Source organism: Lutra lutra, chromosome 14 (genome assembly GCF_902655055.1).
Source record: "Lutra lutra chromosome 14, mLutLut1.2, whole genome shotgun sequence".
Taxonomy (NCBI): Eukaryota; Metazoa; Chordata; class Mammalia; order Carnivora; family Mustelidae; genus Lutra; species Lutra lutra.
The window spans coordinates 63717922-63732807 of NC_062291.1; the positions used below are offsets into that span (position 1 = coordinate 63717922).

The following is a 14886-nucleotide window of genomic DNA, read 5'->3' on the forward strand; positions in this document are numbered from 1 at the left end:
CTCAACGCGCGTGCGCGGGGCCAGAGGGGACGCCCCCGCGCGAGCGCGCGGTGAGCGGGGCGCGCGGCCGAGGGAGCGCGGGCGCGTTGCGGCGTCGGCGTCTGCGCGCGTTCCAGGACGAGGCTGTGTGGGCTGGGGAGCGAGCGAGGCGGCGGCGGCGCCTCAGAGCCGAAGGGACGCGCGGGCCTCGCGCGGCGGGAGCAGACGGCTGCAGAGGCGACCCTGGGCTAGTGGCCCGAGGCGGGAGAGCTCGGCCTGTCGACTGCCCGGTTCGGGGGCCGTCGGCCGAGTCCCTCGCGCGGAGTGGTCGCCGCCCCAGGAGACTCGCCGTGACACGGGCCTAAGCCGCGGCGACCGCTGACGTCCGGACCGCTCGAACCCGTCGGGCAGGCCCGGGTGGGGACTAGCGTCCGGGCAGGTGCCGCCCCCCGAGGGCCCACCTGCGCGGCACGCGGGCAGGGCTCGGCGGAGGGGCCGCCCGTGCAGCCCGCAAAGGCCCCCCCTCCTCGCCCGGAGGGCCGGAGCCGGAGTCGCGCCCCGCCCTCCCGGGGCCCGGCCCGGCTGGAGCGGCGGGAGCCGGGAAAGCCCGCGCCGGCGGTCGCCGCCCGCCCGCCGGGCTCGCGCGGAGAAGAGGGAGGAGAAACTTTGCCTTTTATTGTTGCCTTTAGTCCTTAAGTGCAAGGAACTCTGCCAGGAGGAAAAATGTCCTTCTTCAATTTCCGTAAGATCTTCAAGTTGGGGAGCGAGAAGAAGAAGAAGCAATACGAACATGTGAAGAGGGATCTGAACCCCGAGGAGTTTTGGGAAATTATAGGAGAACTGGGGGACGGAGCCTTTGGAAAAGTGTACAAGGTAAGAAGGAGAAAATGGGAAGTTGCACTTGTAAGATAAAACTGCCCCTGGTCCGGAGTGGCACGAGGATTTCTCGCTCGCCGGGTCCGTTTCCCGTCTCTTGCCCCTTCTTTTGACTTCGTAAAGGTACATTAGAACTTTATTGAGGTTCTCATCCAAGGAGTCGCTAAGACCGGAGGGTGTAAGGTTGAACAAAATGGGGCCTGTTTGTAGTTGAGACTGATAGCTAAAAGGAGGCAGGGTTATAGAGTCGCCTCTGTCAAACTTTAAAGGAAACGACGGTGTTCGTTAATTTAAAGGAGGGGGTCTGGTTTTTAAAATCGAAACTCGGTTTGCTTTTCAGTGGATTTATATTTGTCTGTAGCCGTTCGCATTCATTTATGTATGCCTGGACTAAAGCAGTTCCCTTTTTAGGGTCCAGGGGCATGTAGTTGGTTTTATCTATGGCTAATACACAGCCAGTCTCCTTGGATGAGAGCAAAGTGATTGCTGCTTGCAAGGCTCTTCTTCAGTTGGTTGCTTGACAGCATGCTATAAAACGGAATGGAATTTCTGATAGAAATTTTCCAGAAGAAAACCTGCATCTGGTACTAGTTTCTAAATATAATTACAGCAGTCACTGACTAGAAGTCAATACTGGTGCATAAGAAATTTTAAAAATACCCATATTCGCAGACATATTTTTATATGTATTTATTTCAGTTGAGTTTTGATGTCTCAACGTGAAGGATTAGCGTTAACTGTTTGTTACTTCATAAGCAGTATATGAATGATGTCATTGGAATATTTTCATCCTGAAGGGCGAGGTTTTTATGAGACACAGTTCAGGAGGAAGGACCCACAGGGTTGCCTAGAAGTGAAAACATAAATAACTTATTTTTGTACAGGGTTTTGCAGTTTTTAAGTCACTTTCACATAATTCGGCCCCCCACCCCCAGACCCTGAGACTCAGAAAATTTTTAAAGTCACTTAAGTCACAGTCTAGATTTGAACTCTCATCTTCTGACCCTGTACTTACTGTTGTTTTTTACTTAATGTCCATTGGTGGAAAGGATAACATTTTTCTCCTAAGTATCATCACACTTCTGCCTTTGCCCTGCCTCAAATGCCTGTCACAGCTCCCAGTCCTTATTTTTTTCACTTAAGCTGGAATAGCCACTCCTCTCTGTGTGCTTTCAAAACATGTTGTCACATGGCTACTATAGCACTTGTTACATATTGTAGTTAATGATAAAACTAGGGCCCAGAATTATGATACACATTTGTGTGATATTCATGTATTGCCTGAGCACATGGTGCATCTCTGTATCTGTTGGATTGAAAGAATGTTTGTTACCTGCATGTGAATGTTATGGAAGCTCTCCTATGCTGTCAACGTTGGCAAAATAAACTTCAGTGTTTGTGTGGAGGGTAGAGTCTGGGTTGCAGCAAGAGCTTACAGTATAGTCTAAGTAAGACAGGAAGAGCTTTTAGTGCTGTGGGAAGATCACTTTTGGGAGTCGAGAATTGTCTTTTAGTGCTGGCTGTCACAAACAAGCTTTGTGGTCTTGAACAGAACACTTAACTTCTGTGGGTCTTCATTTTCTCAGCTGGAAAATTCTGCATTTCCCTAAACATTTGTTTAGATTCCTTCATGAATTATGATACCGTGAGTATGCAGTTATCTAAGAAAGGCAAAAATAAATCCTCAGGGCATATGGAATCCAGTAGTTAGAAGGCGGTAGGTGATTATGGGCAGTTTTCATGGTATAAATGTTTTATCAAATAGAAACAGTGTAGTATTAAGACACTGGCTCTGGAGTTGGACTATGTATGTGGGCTCTCTCAATAGCAGCCTGTGACCTTGGACAAGTTCCTTAACCGTTCAATGCCTCACTTTTCTCATCAGTAAGACTTGCTTGTCAGTGTGTGAGAATTAAAGGAATAAATGTAAGGCATGTGGAAAGGGCTCAGCGAGTGGTAGGAATACTGTTAATACATTAAGAGCTCAAAAGTAAAATACGGGATGAGACAGGAAAAGGGGCCTACAAAGATAGTAAACCATTTTCTTGTTTTCCCATGGCACAGGCAGATTGTGGGGATTTCATTTTTTAAATGACACTTTCTGCAAAATGTAACATATCTTCCTATAGTGAAACATCAATTGAAAATTTTCTGAAAAAATAAGAGGCTTACCCCATGTAGTTGAACACTACAAAATTGTGGTAAAGATAATATTTGTGAGCTTGATTACTATTTTAGGGTGATAATTTAAAGAGTATGTGTTCTTTGCATTTTACTTTTTCATTTCACTATTCTGTACTTCCAAGGAATGGGCTCTGAGATTTTTTTTTTTTTTAAGAAAATTTAAAATTTAAGCTTACCTGGCCTGTTTTGCCTTTTTCCTAAAAGTTTTTTTGTTTTCCAAGATCTCTAGACATTTTAAATTTATAAACTTCCTTTTTGTGGAGGAACAAGCTAGCAAACCTTAATATTGCATGTAGTAGTATGTAGTAGAAAACTGTTTCTAAAATGATTCTGTCATTTGCTCATAATTACTAGTAATTGTTAGAAAGATCAATGGTGAACAGGCAATCATCTCATGTACATATTTAGTTTATTTGAAACATTTTTCTGTCATACAGTTGTATTCCTTCGACTCCGTTCAGCACTATTCAACTGTAACAGTTACTTTCTTGCCTGAAAAATCTTCACTATTTTAAATTTATTTTCTCTTTTAAATGTAGTATTATTTGACTTATGAACGAAGATACGTAATATCTCTCACAGTTTTTTATGTTTGGATTGACATAAAATCATGTATTGAATAGATACTGAATTCCTGACTGTGTGCGGGATGAAAGTGATTCTTTTTATGGCCCTGATGGGCATGTGCCTTTTTTCAAAAAATAGTGAAATACGCATGTGAGGTTCATCTTTATCACCTACAGCTGTAGTTTATTTCCATTTTGCATGGATTCCATTTTATGATTATATCACCATTATTTACCATTGTACTATTAATGGATATATCATTCCTTTCCAGTTTTGGGCTGTTATACACAATTCTGGTGTATTTATATAAAGTTTTGCTAAGAGTTAACTCTGGAGGAGAATTGCTGGGTTATAGAGTAGTGTAACTTTAATATCATTAGTGATACCAAACTGTCAATTTACATTCCCACCAGGAGTGTATGAGTATTTCCTTGCTCTGCATCTTCTTTTCCACATTTGGTGTTGTCAGAGTTTTTTGGTTTTTTTTTTTAAAGATTTTATTTATTTATTTAACAGAGAGAGATCACAAGTAGATGGAGAGGCAGGCAGAGAGAGAGAGAGGGAAGCAGGATCTCTGCCGAGCAGAGAACCCGATGCGGGACTCGATCTCAGCACCCTGAGATCATGACCTGAGCCGAAGGCAGCGGCTTAACCCACTGAGCCACCCAGGCGCCTCTATTGTCAGAGTTTTTAATTTTTGACAATCTGATGTGACGTTTTTCATTATGGTTTTAATTCATCTTTCTCTGACTACTAAGTAATTCTTTTATAAGCTTATTGGCAATTTGGATTTCCTCTTTTGTGTTCACGTTTTTAATTCATGTTCCTATTGGATGCCCTTTTCTTGTTTATTTGTAGTGTATTTTGGATTTTAACCATTTACTAAATATATCCTTATTTTGTGACTTGTCTTTTCATTTTCTTTATGGTGCCCTTTTATGAATAGGAAGTTCTTGATTTTAATGTGGTGCAATTTGTCAGTTTCTTTGTTTCAGTTAATACTTTCTGTATTGTATTTAAGAAATTATTTCCTAACCTGAGATCACGAAGATAACCCCTTGTATTGTCTTCTAAAATCTTTATGATTTTGCCTTTAACAGTTAAGTTTCCAGTTCACCTTGAATAGGTTTTTATAAATGGTTTGAAGTAGGGTTCTGATTTCATTTTTTTACCTTGTCTGAATGCCCAGTTATCCCAGAACCCATCAGTAGGGGTAAACTTTTTTTTCTCACTACTTTTCAGGGTCCTATTATATAACATCTGTTTCTGTGATCTCGATTTTCTTCCATTGATCTGTTTCTGTACCATTTCTTACTTAGTTAGGAAAGCATTAAAATAAGTCCTCTGCTAGAAGACAACTTCCCCATGTTCTTCATCAACAGTATCTAACTTCATCAACAGTATCTTTGGCTCTTAGTGCTTGCATGTACATTGTAGAATTAGCTTAGGTTCTACAAAACCCTACTGTGCTTTTTGGAGAGATTTTATTAAAATTATAAATCAATTTTGAAAAAATATCTCTGATATTGAGTTTTCCTATTTATGCGTATGTTTTACCTCTAGGTCTTTTTTAGTATTTCTCAATAATGGATTATAATTTTTCTTCCTAGAAGTGTTGGGAGCTCAAACTGCTTCCAGAGTGTCTTTTTTTTTTTTTAATGGATTTATTTATTTGTGGCAGGGAGAGAGAGAGAAAGAAAGAGAGCAGGATACAGAGCATGAGTACATGGAGGGACAGAGGGAGAGGGCGAGAATCTTCGGTGGACTCCCTGCTGAAGCACAGAGCCTTGACAGCCCGATCTCACAACCCTGAGATATAGCCTGAGCTGAAGTCAAAAGTTGGACACTTTTTTTTTTTTTAAATTTTCATGTATTTGAAAGAGAGCAAGTGAGCGAAAGACAGAATGAGCAGGGAGAGGGGCAGTGGGGAAGGGAGAAGCAGGCTCCCCACTGAGCGTGGAGCCCAATGTGGGACTCAATCCCATACCCTGAGATCACAGCCCAAGCTGAAGGCAGACGCTTAACCAGATGCTTAACTGACTGAGCCACCCAGGCACTTCAAGAGTGCCTTAAATGCTTTGTATTTCCTTTTGGAGTTTCCTGTTTGTTTTGGTTTTATATAGTATTGAGTTAGTCTTCTGAGAAAGGATCCATGGGAAGGTACTTTTTAAAAAAACTTTGTCTTTCTGAATACATCTTTACTATAATGTTATGTTTGATATATAGTTTGGTTATAGAATTCTAGTTCAGAAATAAGTTTATCTGGGGCACCTGCCTTTGGTGGGGTGCCTGGGTGGCTCAGTGGGTTAGGCCTCTGCCTTCACCTCGGGTCATGATCTCAGGGTCCTGGGATTGAGCCCCTTGTCAGGCTCTCTGCTCAGCAGGGAGCCTGCTCTCCCCCCACTCTCTGCCTACTTGTGAGTTCTGTCTGCCAAATAAATAAACTATTAAAAAAAAAAAAAGCATCTGCCTTTGGCTCAGGTCGTGATCTGACTCGGGGTCCTGGGATCAAGCCCTGCCTCGGGGCTCCCTCTTCAGTGGGGAGCCTGCTTCTCCCTCTCCCTCTGCCCCTCCCCTTGCTTGTGTGCGCTCTCTCTTCTCTCTCTCCCTAACAAATAAATAAATAAAATCTTAAATTAAAAAAAAAAAAAAAGAGCCCCATGCTATTTTGTTTTGTGATTCTTTGTGGTCTTTTTCTTATCATAGCTTTTAAGATTTATTTTAATCCCCTCCCTGTTCATGGTGATACATTTTTTTTTTTTTAAGATCTTATTTATTTATTTGAGAGAGAGAGAGAGAGGGGTGAAGGTCAGAGGGAGAAGCAGACTCCCCGTGGACCTGGGAGCCCAATGTGGGACCTGATCCCGGGACTCTGGGATCATGACCTGAGTGAAGGCAGTCACTTAACCAACTGGGCCACCCAGGCGCCTGGTGATACAAACTTTGATACAGGTTTTCCCTGTGCTTTTCATTTTGCTGGCCTCTTGGTTAGTTCTTTCAATCCAAAAACCCATATCCTTTGGTTCTGTGACATTTTTATATTATTTATTTGGATCAACCCCCTAGGTAATGGTTTTTGCTATGGTCTCAGGATTTCCCATGTTTCTATATTCAGTGGATACTTACACCATACTTTTATTCTCAGAAGCATTTGAGACATTTGACCAGTCCTTTTCTTTAAAAAGCTCATCTTTTGGTTTTTAGATCACCACATTTTTTTATGTTTTTCCCATTTCTGTGTCTACTCCTCGAACTTTTGCTGGCTCTTTTTCCTTTTTTGACTTTTAAGTATTGGGCTACCACAGGACTTGGGTATAGGCCCTGTTTTCTTTTTCTTTTCCTATGAGAGTCCATCTTCTCTCGTGGCTTCAGTTACCGTCTAAATGCAATTTATGTCTCTATTCCAGGACCTCTTCCCTTTTGAATTCTAGATGCAAGTATCCAAGTATCTATTAGAGATTTCCACTTAGATATCCCACAGTTTTCTTAAACAGGTCCAAAATACAAACTAACTGAACTCTTGATGTCAGCTCCATATTCGCTTCTTTTATGTTCTCTGTTCAGTAATTGACATCTTTATCTACCAGTTACATAGGCCAGAGACCTGGAGGTCATTCTTAACACCTTCTGCTTCCTTACCTACCAAACCCAATGTAATTACCAAGGCCTGTTAATTCTATTAAATATTTCGTGAATTATCTTTTTTCTTCACTGTCACAGTACTATTCAAAACTGTCATTACCTCTTACCTAGACTACTGCAAGTTATTGGTGCATTTTGAGCTTCATATAAATGTGATTATTTATGTGTTCTTTTGTGTCTAGCTTTTTTTGCTCAACAGTTTAATTTTTTCTGTATAGGTATCCAGTTATCCTGGCACTATTTACTGAAAAGTCTATCCTTTTCTTACTGCTTTTGCCTCCATCATATATCAAGTGTCCATATACATGGTATAAATTATTTCTTTAGGACAAATTCCTAGAAGTAGAATTGTTAGGGCAAAATAAAAATCATTTATTAATACTTGCTATGAAATTACTGTAGAGGGACCCCTGGGTGGCTCAGTTGGTTGGACGACTGCCTTCGGCTCAGGTCATGATCCTGGAGTCCCGGGATCGAGTCCCGCATCGGGCTTCCAGCTCCACGGGGAGTCTGCTTCTCTCTCTGACCTTCTCCTCGCTCATGCTCTCTCTCACTGTCTCTCTCTCTCTCAAATAAATAAATAAAAAATCTTAAAAAAAAAAAAAAGAAATTACCCTAGAAAGGTTGTGTACATTTTTTTTGCAAATTTATTTTTCAATTAATTTTTAATTATACAATAAAGAATGTCTATTTATTATAAAAATTAACTTACTAGAAATAAATTTAGTCTTCTTGACCATTACTCTAGTTACTGTTCCTTCTTTTATATCCATAGTTGTACCTATTACCAGTTTCATATATATACTTCCAGATTATTTTTGTGTGTACTTTTATATGTGTACATGAGTTCTACCTGTTAAGACAGCCCAACAGTGGTCTATTTCTGTGCCTTTCTTCCTTAACCTGAATTCAGTGTTCTTATTCTTTAAAAAAAGTTATTTGGTTTTTCAGTGAGCAAAGTATCAGTTTATTTCATTTTACATTTCTTTGATTTCTAGAGAGAGTACACATTTAAAAAAATAATTGAATTATCCATATTCTAATAGAGTGTTTTCTTGTTGATTTGAATGTACTTTATTATTAACTTTTTAAAGATTTTGTTTATTTGGCGGGGGGAGCACTGGTTGGGGGGAGAGGCAGAGAGAGAGAGGGACAAGCATACTCCTCACTGAGTAGGGAGCCCTATTCCGGGGCTCGACTCCAGAACCCCAGGATCATGACCTGAGCTGAAGGCTGACTGAGCCACCCAGGTGTCCCTGAAAGTACTTTTTATGTACTATGGAAATGAATACTTTATCACAGATGCTGCTGTTAGTTTATAGTTACCTTAATTTATGCTGCCTTTTTTTTTTTTAAAGATTATTTATTTATTTATTTGACAGAGAGAGAGAGAGAGAGATCACAAGTAGGCAGAGAGGCAAGCAGAGAGAGAAGAGGAAGCAGGCTCCCCGCTGAGCTGAGCAGAGAGCCTGATGTGGGGCTTGATCCCAGGACCCTGAGATCATGACCTGAGCTGAAGGCAGAGGCTTAACACACTGAGCCACCCAGGTGCCCCCTATGCTGCTTTTTTTGATATAAAGACATACAATATTCCTTAATCTAGAAGATCTGTCAGTGTGTTACTTTGTTCTTGTTTTTTCTTTGCTTTCATGCTTAAGAGAAATCTTTCCTACCCAGAAATTAGGTAAATATTTATACATTTTTCTTGACTTTTTAATAGTTCAGTTATAAAGAATTTTACTTTTAATTCATCTGGAATTTAATTTTCTCTATGGATTGATATGAGGCTCCATTTCTACCCGAAAAACAAAAAAAAGTATATTTATCATTTCCAGATATTTAAATGCTATTGTTTTGAAAGTATAGCAAAGTATAAAGAATATATAAAAAAATTTTACCATCCAGATAATTTTTGTTAGCAGTCTTTTAAAAACTCAAGGGGGTAGGGGCGCCTGTGTGGCTCAGTGGGTTAAAGCCTCTGCCATCGGCTGGGGTCATGATCCATGATCCGGACCCTGATCGAGCCCCACATTGGGCTCTCTGCTCAGCAGGGAGCCTGCTTCCCCCTCCCCCTCTGTCTGCCTCTCTGCCTACTTGTGATCTCTGTCAAATAAATAAATAAATAAAATCTTAAAAAAAAAAAAAAACAAACTCAAGGGGATATTAATATGGTTAGATTTTTGAGCAATACAAAAATGAGAAAATTAAAAAAAAATGAAAGCCTTCCCCACCAGTTCTTCTTCCCAAATGGGAAAGAATTCTTGTTAAATAGGTTTGTTACTAGTAGTTATATTAATATAATTCTGAAACTACCTTTGTATATATTATAGGATAGAGCAAATGAGTTGATATATTGATGTTTTAGAAACTAGGGTTGAAGTTCTGGGAGAAAGGAGTTAGAAACTTGGAATAGGGAAAAGATGAGGATGAACTCCGTGACGTTGATTTTTGAATTTGCAATTTCAGTTATTCAGATAATAAATATACATACACACATACACACACACATATTTCTATTCTTTCTGAAGTGGCCTACAAATAATTATACTATGACTGGTATTCCCAGCTCTTGGCTTCTTCTTTTTTTTTTTTTTTTTTTTCCTTTTAAAGGGACTTTAAATATCTGTTATTTAAGTTTTTTTTTTTTTTTTTTTTTTTTAAAGATTTTATTTATTTATTTATCAGAGAGAATGAGCACAGGCAGACAGAGAGGCAGGCAGAGGCAGAGGGAGAAGCAGGCTCCCCGCCGAGCAAGGAGCCCGACGCGGGACTCGATCCCAGAACGCTGGAATCATGACCCGAGCCGAAGGCAGCCGCTTAACCAGCTGAGCCACGCAGGCGTCCCAAATGTGAATCAAAGTCCTATGTGTTATTGTTATGTGAAGGTTTTTTTTTTTTTTTTTTTAAAGATTTTATTTATTTGTCAGAGAGAGAGAGAGCAAGCACAGGCAGACAGAATGGCAGGCAGAGGCAGAGGGAGAAGCAGGCTCCCCGCCAAACAAGGAGCCGGATGTGGGACTCGATCCCAGGACGCCGGGACCATGACCTGAGCCGAAGGCAGCTGCTTAACCAACTGAGCCACCCAGGCGTCCCTTGTTATTTAAGTTTTATTTATTTTTAAGTAGGCTCTGTGCCCAACATGGGGCTTGAACTCACAACCCTGAGTTTAAGAGTCACATGTTCTACCATCTGAGCCAGCCGGGTGCCGAACTAGCTCTTGGCTTCTAAATACCATTCCCCACTAAAAAGAACCAGAGCTCATTGAAATGGCTCATCCAGGTGTAGCGTAGGAAAGTACAGAAATGATAAAATTGAAAAGTGTGAAAGCCTTCCCACTAGTCCTTTTTTCCCCAAAGGAGCCTGGAATATGCCAGAGCAAGGACATGCTCAAAAACCAATGGGGACAGACCAAAGATTCACAATAGTTTGAACAAAAAAAAATCAATGACAAAATAGTAACTTAATAGAAGAATGGTAGTTAATATACACAGATTGATAAAACTAGAAAAACCACTGTTTTGCAACCTTACTATAATAATTCAGGCAAAGATTATTGATAGATGCTAAGATCATTGTGTGAAAAGTTTTGGAGGAGCAGGATTTATATACATGGTTTGAAAGTATCACCCTATAAGGGTACTTTTTACATTAGAGAGATCTTGTGTGTACTGTCTTAAGTGATCAAATAAGGTTAATGACCAGTAATAGGACAAACTGTCATTATGTGTTTTCTGGTGTAATTCGATAGGAAATATATAATCACCTAATGTAGTATTCTTGTCAAAAATAGTTAACTTAAATCTAATATAAAGAACAAACAAATCCAGATAATGGACATTCTACAGATAAAAGGTTAGGGGCGCCTGGGTGGCTCAGTCAGTTAAGTGCCTGCCTTTGATCCAGGTCACAATCCTGGGGTTCTGGGATCCAGCCCTGTGTCAGGCCACCTGCTCAGCATGGGGTCTGCTTCTCCCTCTGCCCCTGCTTCTCTTATCTCTCTTACTCATTCTCTTTGTCAAATAAAGTCTTTAAAAAAGAATGTTAACAATAAAGGATTTTTTTTAAAGACATTTGAGGTAGGACAACTCAGTCTTTTGAGCATCCAACTCTTGGTTTCAACTCAGGTCATTAATGTCATGGGTCCTGGGGTCAAGCCTTCTGTTTGGGCTTCCCGCTCAGTGGGGAGTCTGGAAGATTCTCTCCCTCTGCCCCACCCCTCATGTGTGCTCTCACTCTTTCTCTCTCTCTCTCTCTCTCAAATAAATAAATAAATAAATCTTTAAAAAAGTAAAGACAGGGCGCCTGGGTGGCTAAGTGGATTAAAGCCTCTGCCTTCAGCTCAGGTCATGATCTCATGGTCCGGGGATTGAGCCCCGCAGGAGCTTGCTGCTCAGCAGGGAGCCTGCTTCCTCCTCTCTCTCTGCCTGCCTCTCTGCCTACTTGTGATCTCTGTCTGTCAAATGAATAAATAAATAAAATCTAAAAAAAAAAAAAAAGTGAAGACATTTGAGGACATTTGAATATGGAATAATATTAGATATTAGATCTATGTTAAATTCTTTGGGCATGATAATTGTGGTTATGTTGGAGAATGGCTTAGTTCTTGGTGGACACATGCTGAAGTTTTGGAAATTGAAGTGCAGCTTACTTTCCATATGGTATAGTAAAAAAGAAATACCTGTATGTGTGTGTCTGTGTGTACATATCTATATGTAAAATATATGTGTATGTATGCTTGTGTGTGTGTATGAGAGCCAGAGTACCAGATGTGACAAAATGTTAATAGTTGGTGACTTGGTGAGGGTTAATATCAGTGGTCAGTGTTCAGTTCATTCACTTTCTCTGTAGGTTTGAATATTTCTAGGTGAAGTAAGTACTTTTATTATTAAACATTTTAAATTGAGGTGTAATTGATATATAACATTATGTTAGTTTTGGGTGTACAGTGCAATTATTCCATATGTGTATATATTGTAAAGTGATCACAATAAGTCTAGTTAACATTTGTCACCTTACATAGTTACAAAAACGTTTTTTCTTGTGATGAGAACTTTTAAGAGCTAGTCTCTTAGCAACTTTTTAAAAAATTTTCTTTTTTTTTAAGATTTTATTTATTTATTTGACAGGAGAGAGACAGTGAGAGAGGAAACACGAACACGGGAAGGAGGAAAGGGAGAAGCAGGCTTCCACTGAGCAGGGAGCAGGATGTGGTGGGGCTTCATCCCAGGATCCTGGGGTCATGACCTGAACTGAAGGCAGATACTTAACAACTAAGCCACCCAGGCACCCCTCTAGAACTTTTAAATATACAGGGCAGGGGCACCTGGGTGGCTCAGTCAGTTAAGCGGCTGCCTTCTGTTGCAGTCCTTCTGGGATCAGGCCCTGTATCGGGCTCCAGGGAGCTTGTTTCTACCTCTCCTTCCGCTGTTCCCCGTGCTTGTGCTCTCTTTCTCTGTCGAATAAATAAAAATCTTTAAAAAAAATAAATATACAGGGGCGCCTGGGTGGCTCAGTGGATTAATAAATAAATAAAGCTTCTGCCTTCAACTCAGGTCATGATCCCAGGGTCCTGGGATGGAGCCCCTGGGAGTCTGCTTCCCCCTCTCTCTCTTTACCTGCCTCTCTGCCTACTTGTGATCTCTGTCTGTGATATAAATAAATAAAATCTTTAAAAAAAATTCAGTACAACATTGTTAACTATAGTTACCATGCAGTATATTCCATCATTATGACTGGCTTTTTTAATAACTGGTAGTTTGGTACTTTTGACCTCCTCCACCCATTTCTCCCACCCCTTACCCCCTGCCTCTGGCAATCACCGGTCTGTTGTCTGTATCTATGAGCTTGGTTTTTTGTTTTTACATTCTGCGTATAGGTAAGATCATATGGTATTTGTCTTTATCTGTCTGACTTAACCTCACTTAGCATAATGCTTTCAAGGTCCATTTATGTTGTCACAAATGGACCCGCATATACTGGGTCATACTTTTAAAAACTTTGCACCATTATTTTATTTCACTTAATAGTTCTCCTTTTCACATTTTTCCCTCCCTCTATATATTCATTCATTTTTTTTTTCTCCTTTTTTCTATGAAAGGAGAAAGTCTCCTTTCAGGCAGGTGACTACTTATACTATACTGTGAAAATTATTTGGCATTTATTAAATATTATGCCTTTTAATCAATATCACATGAAGTCCAGATTCCTAGCACATATATATTTATATTTTAAAGAGGTAGCTGAAACTTTGGACTGTAAAAATAACTTTAACATGCTGGCTTTCTGTTTTCTTGTACATTTCATGGTGAGTTTCTTACCTTAATGGCTGGTGCATTTTGGTCTTTTATAATTTTAGTGTTGAGAATATTTGTGTGGAAATGATCTTTGCCATGTAAACACCTTTATTTTTCTTGAATGAATTTTCAGAAGTGTACTCTTTGTCATTTAAATTTTTTTTGTAATTGCCTTTTGGGTTCTCTGTTTTCTGTTTTTACAACTATGTGATCTGTGCAGATTTTTATCAGCTATCTATCACACAGTTGTCAATATGTTTTAGTTTATTCATGCTCCTCAGAGTTAGCAAGTCCTTGAAATAAGTGGGAGGACTGTGTGATCTGAGATTGGTAAAACATTTGGAAAGTGCAGATTTAGCCAATGTTAACTTACTGACATCATTTTGTTGGTGGTTATCTTGACCGATCAATGACTAAATTTTGAATAAATAACCATAACACTATAAATAAAATAGTATCTTGAAATAGAAGGAGAATATAAAGTATATTCTTTTATTTCTGCAGAATTGAGAAAATGACATGAAAATGATTTTTAAGGAAAGGATTTCTGTAATATTTTGTAAAAATTTTAGAAAAAGCATGTACAGTTAGTCCTCATTATTTGCAGATTCTATATTTGTCTACTTGTTAAAATTTATTTGTAGCCCCAGAGTCTGCACTCAGTGCTTTCATTCATTTGCTTATATGTGCAGAGCTGGGGAAATTGAGTCCCTAGACCTGCACATTCCCAGCTGAGATGGAACTTGTTTTCAGCCCTCACGTCGACTTGACCAGAAGATGGGAGACTGTAGAGGGCAGTGCAGTGTAGTGTAAGAAGTCTGGCTTTGGTGCCAGTTGGATGGGATTTGAATCCCAAACTCTGGCACCTACTTTGGGGCAGCTTCAAGAAAGGCATGTGATACTTTTGAAACTCATTTTCTCTTTTGTAAAATAAAGGGGATAGAATCTACCAGAATGAATTGTATTTAGTATGTAGGATTATGATCTATATGAGAGATGTGTGTTTGTGTACGTATTTCTCCTAGGAGCAGTGGGTCAGTATTTTCTAATTTAGTGTTGGCAATGACTTTCTAGGACATAACTGCCACAAATAATGAAAGTCAGCTGGATATCTTTATTAAGTTATGTTTAATAATTTTACTCTAGGGGCTCCTGGGTGGCTCAGTGGGTTAAAGCCTCTGCCTTCGGCTCATGTCATGATCCCAGGGTCCTGGGATCGAGCCCCACATCGGGCTCTCTGCTCCATGGGGAGCCTGCTTCCTTCTCTCTCTCTGCCTGCCTCTCTGCCTACTTGTGATCTGTCAAATAAATAAATAAAATATTTTTTAAAAAAAATTTTACTCTA

General features: G+C 39.9%; 1 protein-coding gene across 2 annotated transcripts in view; it reads left to right on the plus strand.

Moving 5' to 3' along the window:
• The first annotated feature begins 502 nt into the window (after nucleotides 1-502).
• SLK (STE20 like kinase) overlaps nucleotides 503-14886 on the plus strand; it is a 64595-nt gene continuing 50211 nt past the window's right edge. For both annotated transcript variants that reach the window (XM_047702135.1, XM_047702136.1), the window contains exon 1: nucleotides 503-852. In XM_047702135.1, coding sequence (XP_047558091.1) covers nucleotides 703-852 — 150 coding nt within the window. In that variant the 5' untranslated portion in view covers nucleotides 503-702. The remainder of the gene's footprint in view (nucleotides 853-14886) is intronic.